The 23126-nt window shown below is 26.2% G+C and overlaps 3 protein-coding genes, 1 long non-coding RNA gene and 1 pseudogene across 4 annotated transcripts; 3 read left to right on the top strand and 2 right to left on the bottom strand.

Annotated features, from left to right (window-relative positions):
- Nucleotides 1-6: 6 nt before the first annotated feature.
- On the bottom strand, nt 7-3591 carry LOC112599895 (DNA-directed RNA polymerase I subunit RPA43-like). The gene is made up of 4 exons (XM_025347016.1): nt 3207-3591; nt 2974-3110; nt 249-451; nt 7-161 (listed from the first exon to the last, which is right to left on the bottom strand). Exons 1-3 carry the CDS (start codon nt 3362-3364, stop codon nt 252-254), a joined length of 495 nt encoding a protein of 164 aa, XP_025202801.1. The 5' UTR covers nt 3365-3591; the 3' UTR covers nt 7-161; nt 249-251.
- A 5404-nt stretch (nt 3592-8995) lies between these two features.
- LOC112599896 (lipopolysaccharide-induced tumor necrosis factor-alpha factor homolog) lies at nt 8996-13807 on the bottom strand. Its single transcript, XM_025347017.1, has 3 exons — nt 13565-13807; nt 11241-11376; nt 8996-9171 (listed from the first exon to the last, which is right to left on the bottom strand). Exons 1-3 carry the CDS (start codon nt 13605-13607, stop codon nt 9066-9068), a joined length of 285 nt encoding a protein of 94 aa, XP_025202802.1. The 5' UTR covers nt 13608-13807; the 3' UTR covers nt 8996-9065.
- A 4926-nt stretch (nt 13808-18733) lies between these two features.
- Nucleotides 18734-19554, top strand: LOC112599893. The gene is made up of 3 exons (XR_003114975.1): nt 18734-18973; nt 19055-19203; nt 19366-19554. It is a non-coding gene; the product is annotated as an uncharacterized LOC112599893 (long non-coding RNA).
- A 290-nt stretch (nt 19555-19844) lies between these two features.
- LOC112599891 lies at nt 19845-20548 on the top strand (annotated as a pseudogene).
- A 405-nt stretch (nt 20549-20953) lies between these two features.
- On the top strand, nt 20954-22069 carry LOC112599892 (THAP domain-containing protein 4-like). Its single transcript, XM_025347015.1, has 3 exons — nt 20954-21119; nt 21195-21397; nt 21481-22069. Exons 1-3 carry the CDS (start codon nt 21049-21051, stop codon nt 21846-21848), a joined length of 642 nt encoding a protein of 213 aa, XP_025202800.1. The 5' UTR covers nt 20954-21048; the 3' UTR covers nt 21849-22069.
- Nucleotides 22070-23126: the final 1057 nt, after the last annotated feature.

The raw sequence follows: 23126 nt of genomic DNA, 5'->3' as shown, positions 1-23126 counted from the left end.
TCATTCCAGTTGATGATTCAGAATCACTTGATGAAGATTTTGAAGGACTTGATGTATTCTTATTAAAAGATTTAGTTAAATCACTTACAACAGTTTTTGAGGGTGAATATTTTGAAGAAGAACTATCTTCTATGTCCGTAGGGTTATAACAGTCATCCTTTCTGTAATTTAAAACAAAATAAATACACAAATAGTATAATTAATTAATATTTATTGTTATATTATAACATAATTAGGTTTAAAATTACTTTTTAATTATTACTCCTGTAATATGAGGAAGTTTTTTTTGTGAGATCAAAAGATATAACTTTAACATCAATTTTGTTGTCCTTTTTAATTTTAGATCCTGACCACTGGTGATACGGTTCATTTTCAGGTCGTACTATAGAAACGTTGAACAAATTATGCACTAAACAACTGACATGATTATCACTTGTTTGGTTAACTACAGCTAAAAAACAAAGAAATCAGACACGTGATTAAAAATAAACACAAAATAGACTATACAAGTGATAAATTTATATCAAAATTAATTAACTCAAACAATTTTAAAATTCAAAATTATATATGACCACTGTTCATTTATACCAGGCATGCCCAACCTTTTTCAACTGGCGTGCCACATTCAAAATGTATATTTGTACTGCCGTATATGCTTCATGAGTTATTTTTTTTTTGTTCATTTCGATAAAATATAGACTAGTCATAGGTATATCTATTGTACTTACACTTCTTATTAAGAATTGGCGTTACAGATTTCACTTCGAACATTGAAAGATTGGTTAAAGAAAAACAAGCCCAAATTTCTCACTAATTTTTTTTATTAATATTCTAAAATCCAATGCATTTTTTTAATGTAAAAATTCAAAATTGTAAAATATTTTATATTCTTAAAAACTTAATAAAATACATTTTTTTGTAAATAATAATTTTTTTTTTTACACCTATACAAATTTCTAATTTTTATAAAACGATCACGGGCCAGTTGGAACACCTTTGTGGGCCGCGGGTTGGGCATACCTGATTTAAACTAAATGATGGTATTAAACCAAATAATAAAATACCATATATATATATTTTAAATAAAATATTTAGGGAATTAATACATTATTAATTTTAGTTGTGGTAGTCTATATACTTTTAATTTCTTTATTTAAATTTTGTATGACAATAAATAAGTTTTGACATTAATAAAATTAGTTATATAAATGTTGTTTATGCATAAACCTAACTAAATATGTTTTGCTAAATAACTTGAAATAATTTAAGTTGTTGACTTTCCATAAAAAAACATAATGCATATTTTTTAGGTAGTATAAAATGATTAATAAAGTGGGTCAGTTTATACACTCTATAACAAAAAAAAAATAATAAAAAATAAAAATTTCAGAATTTTATTGTAGAATAAATTTAAGTATAGGTTTTATATAATTATAACAATGCATAATTTAAGAAATTAGAAAATAAACTATTCTTCATTTGCTAATCTTCTTTATAATTTATAATTACAATTAAGTATTTTTAATTTAGCGATGATATTAAAAACCATTTGAGTTGAGATATGATAAATGGCACAAAATCAAAACTTTAGTACTTAGAAACCCATTTAAGGAGTGGTCAAAATGTATAAGTTATATTTCTTTAGTTAAATTATGTAATTAAAGTGAACTTATTAATTACTACTAACAAAAACAAAATACTTTTACTATATAAGATATATTATATATATATGTATTATTTTTAATTTATAACTAATAAGTAGAGAGCGGATTTTTAGGTTTTTACATATTTTTATTGGTTTTATGCAGCTTTATGAGAGTGAAAAATATGGACGACTTATCCATCACAGAGTTCATAGGAAAAAATTTATTTAGCATATTAAAGCATATTTTGGACTTAATAAAATATTTAGCCTATTTTTCATATTTTAGAATATATTCTATTATTGTTCATAAAAAATCATATTATACATTATTAATTTATCGATTTGTGATATTTTCCAGCAACAATTTTTTCTAGGAAAAAAAATTATTTTATATAAGAATGATAAAAATTAAAAATCATCCAATTATCTACTTGTTTGTAATCAAATTGGTAATGGTGATCATTCTGTTACTCTTAATCTATGATTGTACTTACGATCTTATAATAATGTGATAATAATAATTTCTAATAATAAATCTATTTTTACTTTTATATTGTTTATTATTTTAACTTTTATGTCTGATGATTTAGTTAAATTTGTAATATTCATTTTTATTTTTTTAAATACCAAAAATTAATAAAAGTTTAAAATATTTACATAAACAGTGCATAGAGCCATATAATAAAACAAATGATACAGTATTACTAACTGATGGTGATATAGTTTAGTAGGTAACTAAGTATGAATTAATTTTGTTTTTATTAATTTTATTTGTTTTTTATAAATATTTCATTATATTTATAAAGGTAACTAAGTATGAACTGATTTATGTTTTATAGTTAAATAACTTAACTGTTACTAAAGACCATGCAAGTTATGTATTGTTTTTATTAAACTATTTTGTTTTTATATAATATATTTCATTATATTCATATACCTATGTACTGTTTTGTATTTTTTATAATTAAATATTTTATATGTTACCAAAAAGGAAAGGTACACAAGTTATTTATTGTTTTTATTAAATTATTTTGGAGAAAAAAACAAATCATATTATCTGTATATTTACAAGTTTAAGGAATATTTAGAGAATATTTAAGGGTTTTTTTAGAACATATTAGCATCATATTTTAAGCTTTTAAGAACCTAAAAATCTGCTCTTTACTAATAAGTAATAAATAGTTTACATTAAAATCAACAAATGGGGAGACACAGACTTCAATTATTGAATTCATTTAAATGTATAAGTACTTACGTAAATATCATATTGAAAAGCTAGCCCACTGCCTAAATAGCCTAAATCAAAACTGATAATGTCGAAGACTAACCTTCAATTATAGATCCAACTGGAGGTCTGAATATAAATACATCAACGTTGACAACTACAGTGATACAATGTCGGATATCAGCTGGAATAAGTTCATTCGAACTTATTTTACCAAATCCCATAATCAGTCCATTTAAACTGAAAATATTAACACATATAATAATTAAAAATTAACTGCATGCAATTAATACAAAAATTAAAAGTAACATGTAACAGTATAAACTTTCAACTTACTCAGAACAGTATGTAAACTTTAAATTATTAAGTTCATCTCTAATAGCTTTTGAAAACACTTTTGGATTGCTAGGAGCTGCATGAAAACCAAGTTTCAATTTGTACTTATGGTCTTTGTGCAAATACACATGGTGTGGCAAATTATTGGGATCCATCATTTTTAAGCAATATTAAAAATACATTCTAAAATTTGAAGTGTACAGCTTCAAACTGATACATCAGCATATTCGAAGTATTAGGCACCTACTACTCGGAATACTTACTAAATATATTATTAGTCAATTTCTGTAAACGTGTGTAATCACGATTAGAAATATTACATAAACGCCAAAATAATAACAGTTGAACATCAATAATCAAAATTATCAATAAAAACTAGATATTATTTACAAATAAAAATCACGTTTACTACCCATCACCACAGAATAAAAATATTACATTCAAACGTTAAAAACATAGACAAGAATATTAAAAGATAATAATCACTATTGGTGCGATGTACAAAATGTTTTTATTACATTACCCCACTGAGCATGGCACACAATTCTATGCTATTGGCGCGTGAAATGATATCATCTTATCAATAAACCATAAAAGAAAAAAATACAACATATCCGTTACAGAGGGGATAACAACATAGCGCAATTGCGACGAAAAATGTTCCAAATCTGAAATTACACTATTTAATCACCAAAGTTTATGCCTATTATTTTATAATTATTATTAATATTATTATACGTAATAGTGTAATACGTATTATGTCCAGTTGTATTACTACGAAATACATCTAAGTTTATAATTATAGACTATAGTTGTTCCAATACTACGATTTAATAGAAAATAAATAGATTATTTTCAATTTACACTAAGTCACCCTAACATATATTATAATGCATTTCAAATTATGAGCAAGGGATGTATTGATTGTATAACTGTTTGAAGCACGACCCAATAAACATTTTACGGACATTCAACGTATATTATACGGCCATATTTAGTTTAAGAATAGTTTAATTGTGGTATATTTTTTGGGTCAAAGAGAGATATATTAAAAAAAAGTATAATCCATGAAATTAGAAACCGTTGCTATATTTTGGTGGTCAAAATAAAAACCCCACTATTTTCGTAATACTTTCTACCTTTTATTAATAATAAATTTAATATAAAATATTAGAATAAACCTATGTTATAAATACATGTCAGTAGTTTGTAATGTTTGTATAATAATTATTTTAGACTAGACTTTTTACGAAGACTTTCCTTACTTTATTTCCATGTGAATGTTGTGTCAATAATAACTTAGATTACATAATATTTTTATTTAAAATGTTTAGCTTATCATGAATTAAACAAAAATAAGTTAATTTTAGTGGCATTAATATGTGCATTAGGTTCTCAGTATTTTTCAAAATAATAGGGAAAAACAAACAATCAATTGACAATTGTGGGAAAAATCCAAAAAACAGTTTTCGACAAAACTCATTTGAAAATTAACAAAAGTTTATCATAAGATTTTTTACAAATGATAATAAAAAAATTAACTGAAAAGTCAAATTATTTTTCAAGAACGTTAGAAATTCAATTTTTTACTATAGGATATTCACTTGTAAAATAATTATTTCTTCCCAACCGATTTTTGTTTTTTGTTGGAATTCAAAATAAGTAACAATATGTAATGATGTGCTTCCAAGCAATAATAATTAAATATTTATATAATAAAGTAAATAATTATGACCTTTAGCTACAAGTCATTTATTAATATAATCATGTAAGACAAAAATTAAATATTTAATTACAATATAATAAAATGACCTATGGTCGGATCATAAAAACAATAGATAAAATACACACACACGTAGGATATTAATTATAAAAAGGCCGGTCACCGCCAGTCACACTCAGTGTCCTTATTGTCTCTTTGTATAAACCATCACAAGCGAGAGTAAAAGACTACGCAGATCGTATGTACAAGAAGACATAAACATTGAAGATTGTTAATAGTAAAAATTAAAATATATATTCACGTATTAAAAGTTTTATAATAAAGTTAATGAGTTAAGTCAAATAAAATAAGTGTTGTAATTTTTTAATGCATACCAGTTACCTTCAAGACACCCATAGAGAAAACATTGTCAGAAAGAAGAAAAAGTAACACATCATAATAATATATATATATATATATTTAAGTCCTTTTCATATTATTACAAAGTGACGCTCACCTAGTGGCTCTTACCACGATTAAAAATCCCCGATACAAAAAAATGATAATAAAATATTAATAAAATAAATAAATAAATGAATAGATAAAATTTTTGCCAATGTCACAAAATAATAGTGATCAAGAGAATGAAATAGAAGAACCAATTTTTATTTCACTATCAGATGAAATAAACAAATTTAAAAAAACCACAATTAATTTCAGAGTTAAATAAAAGAAATTTAAATAGTGCGGGAACAGTTGTAGAACTTAAAAACAGATTATTAAAATATTTAAACGGAGAATCTTGCTCAAACGATTTTGTAACAATAAAAGACAATTGTCAAAACTTAAATAATCAAACCAAAACAAATAAAATGAATAGTAAAAAACCCTATTTCAAACCTGGCACTTTTTCTGGATCTTTATCTGAGAGCATAGATGCATTTTAAAAAAAATATCAAAGAGCAGCTTCTATTAATAGTTGGACTGAACAAGAAAAATTGCAATATTTACCTGCATTTTTTAGAGGGCCCAACACTAACTTTTTATGAAAACATTGAAAATCAAAATTTTAATAAATAGGCTGTTTTAGAAAAAGAACTTCGAACTTAATTCGAACCCATAGCTCACAAAGATATGCTTCGATTATTACTCGAAAAAAAGAAAGCAATTAGATGATGAACTACCTATTGCATATGTTGTAGGCATATGGTAAAATCAGGCATTTTATTAAATGCCTAGGCATATAGTCAAAGAATTTAATGTTTATGCAATTTCACTATCTGCCTAGTCATTTAAATAAATGCCTATTTCATGCCAGGCAAATAATAAAAAAAACATTTTGTATTATTTTAAAAATTTAAATATATTTTCTATCAGTTATTTATTGCTATTTTATAAATAAAAAAAGGTATGTATTATTTATTGATATGAAAAACACGTAGGTATACGAAAAAATATGTTTAATTTCGTGTTCATTATTATTTAGTGTTATTTTAAAAATGAAATCATATATATATATATTATACGAGTAATAACTAATTAGATGTAATAGACGTAAATGATAGTACGAATATATTGTATAGCCTATAGTCAGTATAGTACGAGTAATGAATACTATATATTCTTATTAAATAAAAATAAAAGTTCCATTGGTTTTTACCTTGGAAAATTAACGTACATAGGTACTAGGTTGTATGAGAACCTTATCTATATTGAGTACCGTGTGACAAATTAAAATCATATCGATTATAACGACATACATATGACGTTACGAAAAAAAAACCCGACTTCGGTAAAATACATATAAAAAAAAAATAAATGAAAAAATTTGGAATAGATAAAACTACCTATATATAATAAACTTAACAGAAAAATTAATTCATGATTATTCTAAGTATTAATAAATTAACATTAAATTTTGTTGTAGTCGGGTGCCTTCATTAGTTAAACAACAATGATGTGTTATACTTTAAATAACCCAACGAAGTGATGAATGTATTCATTTTACAATGTGTGTGTTTTTTTTTTTTTTTTTGTGTGTGTCTGTATACAGCATAAGTAGTCGAAATAATGCTTCAATTTCAAACTTCGGGGATAGTTTCCGATGACAAAGTGAATATCCTTGGTGCATTATAGAGGTAAAAAGTAAACATTTTCCAACAGTTTTCAAAAAAATCGAGAAAAACAAAAAAAAAATGAGGGAAAAACGGGAATTTTTACGCAAAACCAGTTTTCGACCAAATCGATTTTTTTATATCGTTGTAATTCAAAAACTAATCACTGTAAATACTTGAAATTTTCACCAAATGTTTATGTTAGCGTTATCTATATACAGTTTAATTTTCAAAAAATTTTTACTTTTTTTGAGTTATTTATAGACCACTGAAATTATCGATTTTTATGAGAATTTTTTTTTTGAAGTGTCGATAAAAATTGTTGGATGACCAAAAAATTTTAAAAATGTAATACAAGGTTCCTTATGAGTTGTTCTTATTGTAGCTAAAAAAAATTAAAAATCGTTAGTCACAATTTTTTTTTTATAAACGTTTATAGTTCAAATATTTACGAATTCTATCGAAAACGCGAAAATTTGTAAATAATTTTGAAGTTGAAAAATCATAAAATTTTTTTGTGTTTATAACTAAGGATTAAAAATACTACACTATGTTTTCCCTAAGTTTTTCTTAAAGTAGCTATAGTAAAAACTCGAAACATCATTACAGGAAAAATTTTAACTAACATTTTTAACTCACGCCTTCCCTCTGATAAAGCTTTTTACTTTTTGAAACCACAACATACATTTTTAATTTCAAATAAAAATGTTTTTTTGAAAAGCTTGTCGTTAACTTATTGGAGATAAGTGACTAAATCATTGCGATCGGTAGATCGTAGATGTTTGAAATGATTGTGATACACATACGTACCTATTAAACACGAAAGACTTTTAAGGAGATTTAACTTACTACATTCTTGTCATATTTTATAATAAAAAATAGAACGAACTAATAGCCGATAAAATAACACAACAAAAAGGTTGATATATGTTAAACACAATTTTTAATAGCTACTAGCTATCTAATATAACCAAACAATATTAAATATTATACCTTAAATTTTAACGCAGTAAACAATAGGTAACGAACTGCGTTATGCGCAGCATAATAAACAGCGAAAAATTTTTTTAGTTTGTTTCCATAAGGAACGGCGACATTTTTAGCTTTACGAGTATATACGACAGACTCAATCTCTTCCTTTGGTGTGCCAGTTGGAACGTCTTCCAAAATGTCCACCGAGATGGACTCTTTTTCAATTACTTCGGTCGTAAAGGTTATCTTAATGTTAGGCATTGATATACATCTTCTAGCAGGCGGACTGGAGACATCGGACTTTGCCACGTCCGGTTCCGACGGGCTTTTGATGTTGTCATCCGCAACCTGTTCTAACGCCGATGAGGGATGAGATAGTTTGATCTTATCTACTACGGCTGGGGCCATCATAGCTGCGTTAGGTTAGTAATTGAAAAAAATAAAGAATATATAGCAATGAAAATATTTCAAATATTTTGGAAAGAAATACAACAACTCGAGACGACATTTCTGAAGAACTAACTGCTGATGATATGGCATCTATGAAGTTTACCCCAATGACTTCTTGTGACGTTGATCGAAGTTTTTCAGTATACTAGTATACAAAACGACACTCACAGATAACCGTAGAAGATTTTTATTTGAAAATATTAAGCAGCATGTTATTGTTTAGTGTAACAAAGATTATAAATTAGGTAAAAAAAAAAAAAAATAAAAATACATTTAAACTCTATAACTAATAATTATTAATTGACATTAAACATTTTTCAGACTAAAAAAAAAGATATGCGAGAAGACAAAAAAAATTTTTTTATTGAATATATTTAAATATTTTTTTGATAAGATAAATTTTTCATAATGATGAATTTTTTATAAGTTTTAAGTTTTAATAATATTATACATACACAAAACTGTTCAAAATTTTGTTTTTATCGAAATTAATAACATTTTTAATGTTTTTAGTGCATTTTATTGATATTAAAGCATTTTTTTAAGGCGTAAGGTCGTATTACTAATAATAATAATAAAAGTAAACTATTTCTGATTTAAATAGTATTGTTGTATTTTAGTTTATGGTCTGTATTGTCCCAAAAAAGCTTTACATTCTGGGCACATATGTTCGATATTTGAGCAAGAGTCCATGTGGAAAGGTATTAAACAGCATCCACAAATACATCTAAAAAAAAATAATATAATTTTACATACATAAAATTAAACACTATTTATTAGTAAAAAAAAAAAATTAATTTTGTAAAAATATTAAATAATTATAAAACAATACATGTTTACAATGTGATCACAATGGTTTTAAGTAACCACTTAATATTTTGACTAGATGACCTTGTGTTGAAATGAGTTGTTGGAAATCTAAGAAATACTTAAGTGCAAATTAACTACAATAATTGATCATTAAATAGAAGTAAAAAATATATTATTTATTTGGCAACCACAAAGAGCTACTATGATACAACATAAGTATATAAGTAAGACCATAGGCGAAACTACGGGTCAGGCCAGTCAGGCTATGGCATGACCTAATACTGGCTGAAAATTTTTATAATGTATATTATATATTTTAATAATTATTTGGGCACATATTTTTTTATATATATTTTATTTGGCCTGACCTAATAAAAATGTTTAGTTTCGCCTATGAGTAAGACTACTATTTATATATATAATATTTATTTATTTCTTATAGTGGCTGCAATGTATCAACTCCAATATTAAGTTTTTAGTCAGTATTCACAACTGTTTATTTTTTTAAATATTTTGTCATCAGTTTTTGCAATTATTTTGTAATTGTTTACTAAATGTGTGTAACCATAGACGTGCACACGATTAAGGCTGATTGGGCTTTAACCCCACCTGAGCTTTTTTTATACGTAGATGGGTAGGTACTTTGAACCTAAGAAAGTAGTAAGGCGGAAATTGATAACAAAATAAATCAAAATCATAGATATTTACAAAAATAAAAATGAACTTATTGCCCATGAGCATGGTAAATTTTTTTTCTTGTGTGACTGTACGGAGGGGGAGGGGTCAGATTGAATTCTGTGAGTCAGGACTCACAAATCTACGCAAGACTATGCGCGTAACTTATAATCAAGTTCTTAAAAAAAACTGTTTGAGTATTCATTTTTTAGTAATGCGTGTTTATGAATTAATTAATATAGATTGTTTTTTTTTATAAAATTTGTGGATTAATATTTAATTATTAAACATTGTTTCTGATTGTTGCGATTAATGAAACTATAATATTGTAGTTGGAAGCTGAGTAGAATATAAAATGCTATTAAGTTTCTATATAGATCAAATAATCTTAGCCCTTAGGATGAAACGTTAAGTATTTGATAAATGATGCAAAAATGTTTGTATTTACTAATTAAATTTTGAATCTCAAAGTTTGATTCTACAGAATATTATGTTTTTTTTTCTTTCAATACATATATTATATATTAATTTTTTTTATTAATTTTTCATTAATTTTTTATTTATAAATGCAAACATCATTAACATAACTATTTTATGGTGCTCATAAATATTACATTGCTAAAATAAAATATGTTTCATAATATAATTATTTAACTTAAATAATTTTTTTATTAATCTTATTTTAAAAACCCGGCAACTAAGGCTATTAGCTGTGGATAGGAACAGTAGATTTTTTGTGCCGGGTTTGTTTTTTAGGGTTGGAACGTCTCTGCGTGTATCTGTTTGGGCCATAGATTCGTCACCAAAAACTGCGTACAAACTTGCAACATTTGCACGTAACGTAACGTAGACGTGTAACAGCAATAGACGTATGGACGTATAAAGGCGTAAAACCCTCGAGTAACAAAAGTTGATGCGCAACGAAGTTACATCGCGTTCCAATAGTTGTCGGAAAATTCGAGTCGCGTCAATAGATGTTGCTAGGTCGAGTTACGAATAGTGCGTCTACGTTACGTTACGCGCAAATGTTACAAGTATGTAAGAACCCTGGTGGTCTCACCCATCCCAGATTAGTGATGCCGGCCGATGCTTGACTTCAAAACACATTGTAGTGGCCGAGGCCAACCACCGCGCCACAACAGGTCACTTAAATAACTATTGTAATATACTTTAAAACAAAATGACCATCCAGCCAAAATATTGGGTGTTATCTGAAACCGTGATTACACTGTATAAACGAAAATATTTTCCTTAGACCAAATTATTATAACTTATAACAATGAAAATCAAAAGTGTTGTTTTATTACTTACCCACCCAAACATAACAGTAAACAACTCAACCAAGCAATAGCTTTATGTTTCTTTAAAACAACTGTATGATTTTTTTTGTTGCATGAACTACAGTAAATAAATGTACTTTTAGGACCCATCGGTTTTGGTGTTGCAGCTGGAGGCGATTGAGGCCATAAAAATAAGAATAAATATTAATAAAACATTTATGTCTTCACATAGACACACTGATGCAAATAATATATATATATATAATATATAATATGTCATACTTTATGGGTATTAGTATAATAATTATCATTTTTGTAATATAAAGTAGGCCACTTTATAAAATTTAAACCATTACTATGGAATATTAAGAAAATTAAAAGAGCAATTTTTTACAGCTATAAATAAAATATACAATTAATAGTAAAATAATTCTAATAGTTCTTATTAAATCTTAACCTATATATATATATATATATATATATATATGTATATATATATATTTACCAGGCTTGCTCATCTCCATTTTATTTTATTTTATTTCTAGAATTTTTAAATCAACAAGTTTATGTTTTTGTTCGATTTATATAATAATATATATAAATAGTAAAATAATAATTAAGGAATGATAATTATGGCTATTAGGACAATTAAAAAAATATATGAGAAAGTATTAATTAAAATACTTAATAATAATTAACATGGTAATAACATAATTTGTATACACTTGTAGTATATAGTATATTATAACTAAATATATTCTTCAAGCGCCTTTTTGTCACGCACTGTAGTTAATTAAGATAAATAATTTAACTGAAAAATTAATTATTTTAAAAGAAAACTTAATGTGTAACAAGTACAAAGTACAATATTTATTTTTGCGCATTTATCCCACTACTAAGGTACAAAAGCACAAAATGACTGCACTTTTGGTCTATCGAAAAAATTAAGACGATTTGCGCTTTTGGGTTCCACTGAATTATAACAGGGGAATTATCGATTCCGTCGGCTACTATTTATAATATTTACACACTGATTCCGCCGGACATTGTTTATCCCCCCCCCATTGTATATGTATTTAAAATATATAGCAGTGATTCCTAAACTTTATTAGTTTACGTCACTCTGAAATTAAAAAAATTAATTGCGCCTCTTAAGAATAAATAACAAATTTATAGTAGGTATTTAATTATACAAATATTTGTATTGTTATGATAAAATAAATCAACAATAAATATTATTAAATTTCTGTTTAAAGTATTACAGAATTTTTAACTTTTATGAAAAAAATAACTATTACTTAAATTATTATTAATATTAATATTTAATCTTAATGCGAACAATGTGGTCAAAAGTTGGTTGGATGTATTTTTTATTTTTTTATAGTAACTTTCCGAAAATTTCCGAACTAGGTTTAATAAATTTACAATGGAAGGATAAACGACCGGTGGCCGACGGAATGAATATGCAATTATTATAAGCAGTAGCCAGCCGAATAAATATGTAAATAATATAAAGAGTAGCCGGCGGAGTCGATATACGCCAATATAACAATCTTAGTGATTTAATGGAATACAATTGTTGAAGAAATCAAATTCGGTTTTTTGTATTTCGCAACACTACGCCACTACACTACTCAGCAACGACTATACTTACCTGCTCGTAATACAAAAAAAAACTATCTTAATTCTCTACAAAGATTTCGAACATAAATCGCATACAGTGCTTCCAATCAAAAACCCTTCGTGTTATAACCAAAGCACCTTTTTATGTCTCAAACCAATCCCTACATCATGATCTTGCCATATCTTCTGTCCAAGATGTAGCAAAAACCTCCTATAAGCGATTCAACCTTAATATACAAAACCACGCAAATCCCTTAATAAAAAGCCTTGCGTCAGCAAACATTCCTGGTAATCCACAAAAAAGATTGAAAAGGCGGTGGGGCCGCCGTGCCAGGTCCTGCTAACTTAAAAAAAAATAAAAAATAATGTTTATATATATAACCTAATTTCATTCTAACTGTATATACTTGTATATTGTAAAAATTACTTAATTAATTAACTGTCAAAGTGCCTTCAATGGAAGGTTTCTTTATTCTGTTATTCTAGCCATAAAAAAATCTTAACATCACTAACACTTATTGGTTCTAAATGTAACAGATTGTGGAAATAAACATTTTAAGTTAAAAAAAAAAAAAATTCTAGTTTTAGCCCCTTCATTATAAGCTATTGCGTAATAACAATCTATAAAATATTAATAAATAATATCATTATACTTGAACCGAGTGAAATATAACCATCAATGACATTAACAAAACAATAATTATGAGATTTTAATTTTTAAATTATACTCACGTTGGACTTGAAACTGAGAAACAGGCATAGTAATTTCACTCATGTTTTCCTATCCAAAACGAATAAATCTCGATCGTATTGAATAATCACTGCTGATAAAAATAGACTTTAGTGAACCCGTATTATTCAGTTCAATAAATATTTAAAAAGAAACAAAATATTAAAATCAAAATTTATAGTGCGTTCTGTAAACAAAACGCGACCGTCGTGAGCAACAGAGCAATAATTAGTAATGTCGCAATGAGTACGGACTACGGAGTAGTGACTAGTGACACCTGACTAACGACTAACTGGTCGTCAACCGTCGAAGAGCAGTGTACAGGGTAGGGGGAATGGGACGTTTCGGCGTCGAAAGTTGGGCGCTGGACGTTTCGGCGAAATGTCGATTCGAAGACATCCGTTTCAGCGCGAGACCGTTTCGGCGATACCTACGTCAAGGTACTTTTCGGCGCGTAATAAATTCGACCAAATACTCGTAACAATGAACTTATGTCTATGATAATTATACAAGTTTGTTTCACTGTGCAGAGAGTTATAGAAATAATATTTTGATATCTCTTTATTAGTACGAATATTATTGTTATTATTATTACACGAGAGATTGTTATGAACATAGTCGATAATAATTTATGGTTGATCTGGCTGTAAACCAGTCAGATAATTTTATGATTTTCAGCCTATCACTGGGGTCGATATTTTTTTTTCATATTATTTTTTATTTACGTGCGATTTATATGCGCTGTCGAGGGAACTTCTTAATAGTCACAGTAGTACAGTACATTTATTTATACGTATATATACCTAATATCGATTGATAAATAATATTATACTTTAATTATTATTTTATTTATATTATAATGTATAGGTCATCCTATTTATTAAATCTTGTGTGAATTTAAATTCTTCGTATTTTTTTTTAACCATTATACGGTGCGAGTTGTCGAGCCAACTGCTAGCCAAGAGCTCGCGACAGCGCATACATTGACTATAAATAATTATAACTATTTTGGTTCATTTATTTATTTATTTATTTATTAAATTTATGAATTGAAATAAACATGGTACTTATTTTATTATCAAATACAAATTTTACATTATAATTACAATTTTTTTTACTAATAATTTTCGCTGAAACGGTCTCGCGCCGAGACGTCCTAGGACCTAGATCCTGCAATCGATGTAAACGTCTCACTTAAGGCGGGATCCCAAGGCGCGTGGCTAAATAAAAATAAAAAAATAATAAAACAATAATCATAACGTATTATGTTATATTTTTAATAATTGATTAATTTTAATTTCGTATATTATATTAATACACGAATACATTATTATTATATCTAACCATTATATATTAACAATTAAATTATTTACAATCATCATTGTACATTCATCAATCCAAATCATGATTTTATAATTATTTCATATGTACTTAATGATTATCACAAAATGATGAAAAAAATATTATTATTAATATAATTAATATAAATACAAATATATTAATATAATATAAATAAATATTATTATTTATCATTTTATGATATTCAGTACGTACATACGAAATAATCACGAAATAATAATTAAATTGTTGTATATCGTGTATTGTGTAAGTTAATATATATAACCATTAAACTAATTGCCACGGTTCGTAATATATTATATCTTAATTATTTGATAATTTTTAATTTTGTACCAGTGGCGGTTTTGGTGTAAGGCAAGTGAGGCGGTGCCTCACCTAAAAATTTTAGATAAAGAATAACTGTTGCATTAAAATAATTAGTTTTTATTAAATTACCTTTTTGTTTCTTCTTTCATTTGTATAATTTATTATTAACAGTCAAAATTCTGTCATAGGTAGTAAAATGTCGAAAAAAAATTGTATTTTAATTTAAAAATTATTTTGTAGTATCAGTTAATGCGCGGGAGTACGGCCGTTACATGGGCGCCCATAAGTAATATTTTAGAGAGGTCAAAATAAAAAAATTTTCGAATGTAAGATAATAAAGATTTATTATACACTATACATGCATGTTATATTTTTATCTGTATATATAATATGTTACGGGTAAAGTGGAATATTCGGACAATCAGGGCCGGCTCTAGCTTTTTCAGCGACCAGTGCAAAAATTATGTCGGTGCCCTTCACACTCTTTTTAAACATTAAACAGGAAAAATTAAGGAAATTAGTCAAATTCAAAAAAATATACTTTCTTAGTTTTGTTATTATTGTATAGTAATTATCAATATAAAATATAATTTATTATTAGTAAAATACTTTGTTACAGAGGTACTAAATATAAAAAAAATCTAATGTAAGTTTACTTTTCTTGCTTTTTTATCTGCAAATACTTTAATTAGTTCCGAGAAGTCCAAATTTTGAGCAAAAGCATTTTCAATAATCAGTGTAGCTAGGGATGTCAATGTGGCTTGTGCAATATTTGACCTAAGGTAAGTTTTTGTTAAGTTTGGAGAAACTTCTTTCTCCACTTGCGACTGTGACCGGTATGGTAAACAAAATTCTTAATGAAATCCATATTAAGGGGTATAAATCCTCTAATTGATTTTTTTAAATTAGTTAAGTACATCGAGGGGTGAATTGCAATCGTTGATTTTGGTGAAGTGTTGTATGCTAATTAATTCGTCGCAAAGAAAAACTGCTTCAATTTCTAACCGATCAATCAAAGCTATTTGGAGATCAGCGCAATATTTTAGTAATTCATCCTTTTCTAAGCTAGAATTTTACTGAAATTATAAAGAAATTTTTCTAAAATTTTCTAATTTTAACGCCTCTCGCGCGTGCCCCTGATTTTGACGCCCCTGTATCGTCACACACGTCGATCGTATCTAAAGCCGGCCCTGCGGACAATGTATACAATGTCCAAGGTATATTGAGAAATGTAAATTGTGAAGTATTTATACAAAATAATCTGCATAATATATTATGTTTTTATTGCAAATTATTAATATTACATTATTATACATAATTAATAATCATCAAATGATAAATTAGCTTAAATTATACATTTAAAATATTGTGAAGTACATTTATTCTAACAATTACATAATTAATAATTAATTAATTTTTATATTATTATTATTTTTATTTAATCTAATTTATTTCACTAAATGTTTTTTTTATAAAATAATTGCTAAACACAGCAATATTTATTAAAATTGTTCTATTTTTTTTTTTTTGAATCATCTATACTAATAATATTGCCCAGATATTGTATTAAAAATATTTTTAAAAAAAATCATTTATTAAAGGTAATGTATAGTCATTATCACCACCACGGTTCGAAATATATTATATCTTTGATACTTGATCGTTTTAAATTTTGTATATTATATTAATACTCATATATATACGACCATTATTAACAATGACATTATATTTACATACTACAGTCATCATACGACATCCATTAAGTAGATGCATATGAAAAAAATCCAGCGCGTAACAATACACAGATATAGGTATGCGTGGTGGTGATAGTGACTTTTTCAATTATATTTTTTCTTATAAAACGTCCTAAACTGAGCACAATTTATTAATTATCAAAATCGATTGAATACGGCTCACAGGTAAAAATGTAGACGTAAATAATGTCACAAATCAACAATCTAATAATCAAATGTTTGATAATAAAATTAATACGAATAAAGCTTCGTTTTATAAAACTAATCAAAAAAACTTTTAAATCGAGAGAGTGCGGTTAGGCTCCCTCTGTGCCAACAAAAAAAGTTCTACCGAAACACAAAATTGTAATATAGCATTGTTAGATTCAATAATTGGAAAAAAATTTAAAAATGATGTGATCTCGTTTCCGACACAAAAATTTAAAAAATACATAAAACAAAACAAAAAGCAAAATAAAATTGACATAGACGATTATAATATAAGTAATTTATAAAATGAAAATAAAATATCAACATCTAGCAACTATAATAGTATTCAATATGATTTATGAGTATTAAAAAATAATAGATGAAAAACGAAAAACTAATGACAATACAATAAATAAGTATATTACGACATGTAATCCGGCTGCATTTGAACCAGGTCTAAGACTTGAGGTAATATGCAATATTAATAATAAACAATATAATTTTGTAATAGACACTGGGGCTACCATGTGTATAATTGATGTTGATAACTTACCTTTGGAAATCAAGCCAAAACCAATGGATAGTGTAAAATTAATAGCAGCAAACGGTTCGATATTAAAACTGCTTGGTTAATACAATGAGTTATTGTAATTCTTCGAACGAAGTAGATCAGGTTGCAGATTTAGGAGAACCAATTTTACCATGGGCAAATTTTCAAAAATATTTTAAAGTATTAAGAGTCATTGAGGATAATTTTTTTTATAAAAAGTTGGAAGTTAAGTGCTTAATTTGTGTCGGTACAAAGTGTTAGGTGGATTCACGTTCCAACTGTAATTTAAAAAAACATTTAAGCGTAAGCACTATCTGTCTTGTGTGTATTAAATTAATTTTAAATACCACACAAATACACAATTTAGTTCTTACTTACAAAAATATAAATTATTTGTTAAGAGTTAAAGATTATATTATTTAATTGTATTCAGACAAAACATCCAAATCTATTAAAAACAATTGATAATGTAGCAAACAAAAACATTTCAAAAAGATCTAATGATGGATCATTGAAGAATAATGCTTGTAATTCTTTAAAGCAATCAGATAAAAATAACGAGACAAAACAACCAGTTTTAGAAGATTGTTTGAAGAACAAAAAGTTTACTAGTCAAAGTAAGAATATGAATTGTTTATTTTTTTTTTTTTATCCTATTAAATAGTTATTAGTTATTGCACTTTCAAGTTAGGTCATTAAAACAAAAGTACAGTTATTGATTTACAACGTGCATGATATGTTGAGATATTTTAGTGTTATGATTTAATTACCTACCCACTTTTAATTCTGATTTATTATATTGGAGCTTTAGCAAATTTTTATTTTAATATATACCTATACAATATTATTCTTTATACATTTAAACAGAAATTTGACAAACATAAACATACAAATATATTTTACTATCAAGTGAAAAATAATAATTTTTAATTTTTAACTATTAATTACTTATAATTAATTAATACTTACAAATTATTTATCATAGTACTTTATAATTTTAATTTCAGGTACCTACTTTAGATCAACTACTGCAACAATTTATTGTGAGTGCTAATGTACCATTTAGAATTATTGAAAATCCAGTTTTAAAGGAAATAATTTCTGAAGGTTTTCCAAACAAAAAAATTATTTCTCGGCTTACATTATTGAAAAAAATTGAGTGATTTTCAAGAATTATCCTTACAAATGAAATTTGAGATGTCCAAATGTCCCCATATTGCTATGGTTGCATACGGTTGGTCGATTTTTAAAAAGTAAAATTGTTTTGTTTAATTTAATTTAACAAGTTACATGCCTATCTATTATTATACCAATTTAATATTATATTTTGTTAGATCATACATTGGAATAACTGTCATGTGGATTAATGAACATTTTTCAAGAAGTACTCGTATTTTAGCATTGAATTGACTAGAAGGTTCACATACGTTTGATATATTAGCCAAAGCTATGGATGCAGTATACATTCAGTTTGAGATTTCAGGTAAATTATCTTATTGTACTACTGACAATGGTTCTAATTTTGTAAAATTTTTTAAGTGAGTAATTAATTATTAATTTGTAATTATTGCTCATAACATTTGTTTCTAACAAAATCCATTTAGTTAACCCTGTTTTAACCACTATAGTTTTTTTTATTGTTTAGAATATCTGGTCATATATTTGGTAATGAAAATGCTGAAAGTTTTATTAGATTACCAGTGAACGATTCAATAAATGAAGATTTAGAAGAAATTGATGTAATAAACTTGAACATTCTAAATGATGAAGACAATGATTTTGATTTGCAATATACTTTACTTAAACACCATCGATGATGTACACATACAATTAATTTAATTGCAACAGTGGTAATTAAAAATGTTTTTAAGTAGTTAACCTGAAATATTTAAATTATAAAATATAGAATTTGTTATTTATAATTTTGCTAAATAAAATACAAAATATTTTTATAGAAAAGATTGGGTTTTGAATATAATAATAATGAATATTTATTTAGCAGTCTTAAAATACTCTTTAGATATAAAATACATATTTAAATAAGTACATTTTTTTTTTTTTTTTTTTGTCAGTTTAAACTTTAAATAGTTTAAATGATAAAAATATAACAAAATATTCTCCGATATGAGTAAAGTTATGCTTGACATTAAATATTATCTATTTAAATTCCAGTCTTAAATATCATTAAATTATGTTTGTTTAATTTTTTTTTATTATATATTACAGATTTGTACAAATAAAATAATTTATTTGTGTAACTTATTTCCAGGACTCTAAAAAAACTTTGTCTAATCCTGCTTTTAAAAAACTATCTAGAAACACTTGCCAGATCTATCACTTTGTGGAATAAACAAGGTCGCTTAACTAAATCAGCTGATTTAGTTAAACAAAATCTTGGCGTTTATTTAATCACGCCCAACGAAACACGTTGAAATTCATTGTATGATGCGGTGATGTTGATTAATAAATTAATAAAAAATAATGAACCCAAATTTAGAATTGTAATGAATGAATTGGGTAATGCTAGGTAATTTATAAATTCTAACAATATAATATTAATTTATTAATATTTAATTATTTATGTTTTTTATAAATAATTTTTTCAGATTTAATAGAACTAATATTGATTTTATGTGTCAATATCAAACAATAATGGGGCCAGTTTTAATAAGTTTGGATTTACTTCAAGGTGATACTAACATATATTTTGAACATCTCTTACCTACTATTGAAGAATTAATTTATAAATATAAATTAATGACAAATGATCAAACAATTTATAATTGTATGAAACCCTTATTGACTGCCATACTTATAATGGTATATAATAACATTAATAAATACTATTAAGAGGATTGCAAACGTACATTTCTAAGGAGTTTAGTATAGGCAATAATATAAAGGGCGCGTGCAAGCTTACAAGTGTGTGCGTAGTAATTAATCATTAGTGTTAGTGACACCATCTCACTGGTGGGGAACGGTGAGGGCGGAGATTCTGAGAACACATTATTTTATTATGTGGGCTATTAGCAAAAATAACATACCTGTTGTTGTCACCATAGACATATAATCTATTATATGTCTATGGTTGTCACAGATATACACTAATACTAGATAGCAGTCTTCTTGTTATCAGTGAAACACGCCGCCATATGCAAAGAATACTCTCGGTAAACAAACGTTATCACTTAGTAAACAACAACAATAATATTATGATATTCTGTTCAGTCGTTCAGTATTCTAGTTGAATAATAAATTACTTATTATTGGTAAATAGTAAATTAAATTATAATTTATAGCTATTATACATTTTTTTTACAACTTCATAATGCCTACTTGTTGCGTTGTTCCAAATTGCAAATCTCGAGGAAGTACTGATAGCGATTTCCACTTTTTTACGTATGTACAATTCAAAATTTTTTATGTTTTGAAACTAGAGTAGATATCTAAATACAATTTAAATATTATATCTAGGTTTCCAATTAATGATGGAATTCGTTTGGAAAAATGGATGTTGGCTATAAATCGTCAAGGATTTATACCAAAGAAGTCGAGCCGAATATGTAACATCCATTTTTTAAAAACAGATTTTGTTAATAGTCCAGGAGGCAGTTACAAGTTGAAACTTAAGCCCAATAGTGTGCCATCAGTTTTTCCTGGCAGACCTGTAGCATCAAGTAAATCATTAATCATTATCAACATTTAATAACATGTTTTATGTATATTTAGTTAATTTTAAAAAATTGTATACTATCTACAGCTTCAATATCCAGTGAATCACCTATGCATCAGTCAGATGTCTTAATTACAACACCAACAAGAAAACGACTATTATTATCGTCAAGTGATGATGATAATAAAGACAAGTCATGGGTTTGGTCATGGACAGAAACTAAGATGCCAAAAGCAACAAGTTCCCCTGTACTAATTACTCCATCAAAAAAAATGCGTTCAGAAATTAGTTTCCCTGTGTCACCAAAAATTCCAACTAGTACTCCAACTAAGTACAAAAAACAAATTCGGCTTTTAAAACAAAAATTAAGAAGACGAGAAGCCACAATAAAGAATATGAAAGGGCTCTTAGATAATTTAAAAAACATAGGTATAAAAAAAAAAATGTTTTCTTAAAATAACTACTTAATTTTTAAAGTACATGAGTAATGACTTGTGATAAAATGATTTAATAATGTTGTTCTTTATAACTATACCCAACCAAAAGAGAACATGTAAAATCATAAAATGTATTTTTTATAAGTGTATTCTATAGAATAACTAATTAAAAAATAATGTAACAGCATTTCTCATCATCAGACTTATTAAACCCTGTGAGTAAACGCCAAAAATTAACAAAAACTATTCTTTTTTATAATCAATAATTATATGAACACTTACTTTACGTTTTTTTGCTAAGTGTACAAATTCGTCGTTTTTTTAAATAATAATAATGTCATGTAACTACCTTTTTTTATACACAACTAAGTTTGTTTAATAATATATTTATAATAATGTTGTATGTGCCTACCTACTTATATTTGTATTACCTACTGTTTACTAATTGTTATTTTTGTTAATAATATAAGTAATTATAATAAGGTAGTATCTGTAATTTATATCCTAGTATTTTTGACAATGTTCCCTTATTTCATATTTCATAATTCATAAAACATTACAATTTAGTTATATCCCAAATTTACGTAGATTAGTATAAATACATACTGTATAGGTTAATTAACAGTTTTGTCTAATACTATAAAACAGAGAACTGAAAAAGTGAGAAATAATAAAATATAGGTAAGTACTAAGTAATACAATGATATAAATAAATGTCTATAATAAAATAATATGTATTATACTGATAAAAGTCTAATATTGATAACGTTTATTTACCGAGTTGTATTCTTTGCATATGGCGTCGGCCGTCGGTTTCAATTATTTTGCGGCGGTGTATACGAAGACGGCTATCTAGTATTAGTATATATCTGTGGTTGTTGTACACAATGTACACAATGTTTGCTTTCATGTAAGTACATGAAATAAAATATTTACCTTTAAACGAATAGTTGATGCGTTTACCCCCAACATATTTTGCAACTATACTATTGTAACCTTCAACATAATTGTTATTTACATGATGTATCAAACTATTAGCATGATATGCCACTAAATTTACAGCTGATATCAAATCATTCCATACACCACAATTTTGTAATTCGAAAACTAAATCAATCTCATTAGATTTACTACCCGTACAAAAATACCTAGATACAAATTAAAATTGCAATATATGATACAAAATATCTATTAATTATTATAGTATTATACCCGTCGCATTTGTCATGAGATCCAAATTCAAGAAAAGGTCCATTCAATGTATCAGTCTTCAATTGTTTGACTTTTTCATCGTGT

The sequence above is a fragment of the Melanaphis sacchari genome, unplaced genomic scaffold, assembly GCF_002803265.2.
Source record: "Melanaphis sacchari strain LSU unplaced genomic scaffold, SCAv2.0 Contig565_pilon_pilon, whole genome shotgun sequence".
Taxonomy (NCBI): domain Eukaryota; kingdom Metazoa; phylum Arthropoda; class Insecta; order Hemiptera; family Aphididae; genus Melanaphis; species Melanaphis sacchari.
This window is presented reverse-complemented; position numbering and strand designations above follow the sequence as displayed.

Coding starts and splice junctions, on each gene's coding strand:
- LOC112599892 (XM_025347015.1), top strand. CDS start 21,049: ATGCCTACTTGTTGCGTTGTTCCAAATTGCAAATCTCGAGGAAGTACT. Junction 21,120..21,194: donor AGCGATTTCCACTTTTTTAC/GTATGTACAATT, acceptor TATTATATCTAG/GTTTCCAATTAATGATGGAA. Junction 21,398..21,480: donor TGGCAGACCTGTAGCATCAA/GTAAATCATTAA, acceptor TACTATCTACAG/CTTCAATATCCAGTGAATCA.
- LOC112599896 (XM_025347017.1), bottom strand. CDS start 13,607: ATGAGTGAAATTACTATGCCTGTTTCTCAGTTTCAAGTCCAAC. Junction 11,377..13,564: donor TTCTCAGTTTCAAGTCCAAC/GTGAGTATAATT, acceptor AATCGCCTCCAG/CTGCAACACCAAAACCGATG. Junction 9,172..11,240: donor TTACTGTTATGTTTGGGTGG/GTAAGTAATAAA, acceptor ATTTTTTTTTAG/ATGTATTTGTGGATGCTGTT.
- LOC112599895 (XM_025347016.1), bottom strand. CDS start 3,364: ATGATGGATCCCAATAATTTGCCACACCATGTGTATTTGCACAAAGAC. Junction 3,111..3,206: donor AAGTTTACATACTGTTCTGA/GTAAGTTGAAAG, acceptor TAATATTTTCAG/TTTAAATGGACTGATTATGG. Junction 452..2,973: donor AGTTGGATCTATAATTGAAG/GTTAGTCTTCGA, acceptor TTTGTTTTTTAG/CTGTAGTTAACCAAACAAGT.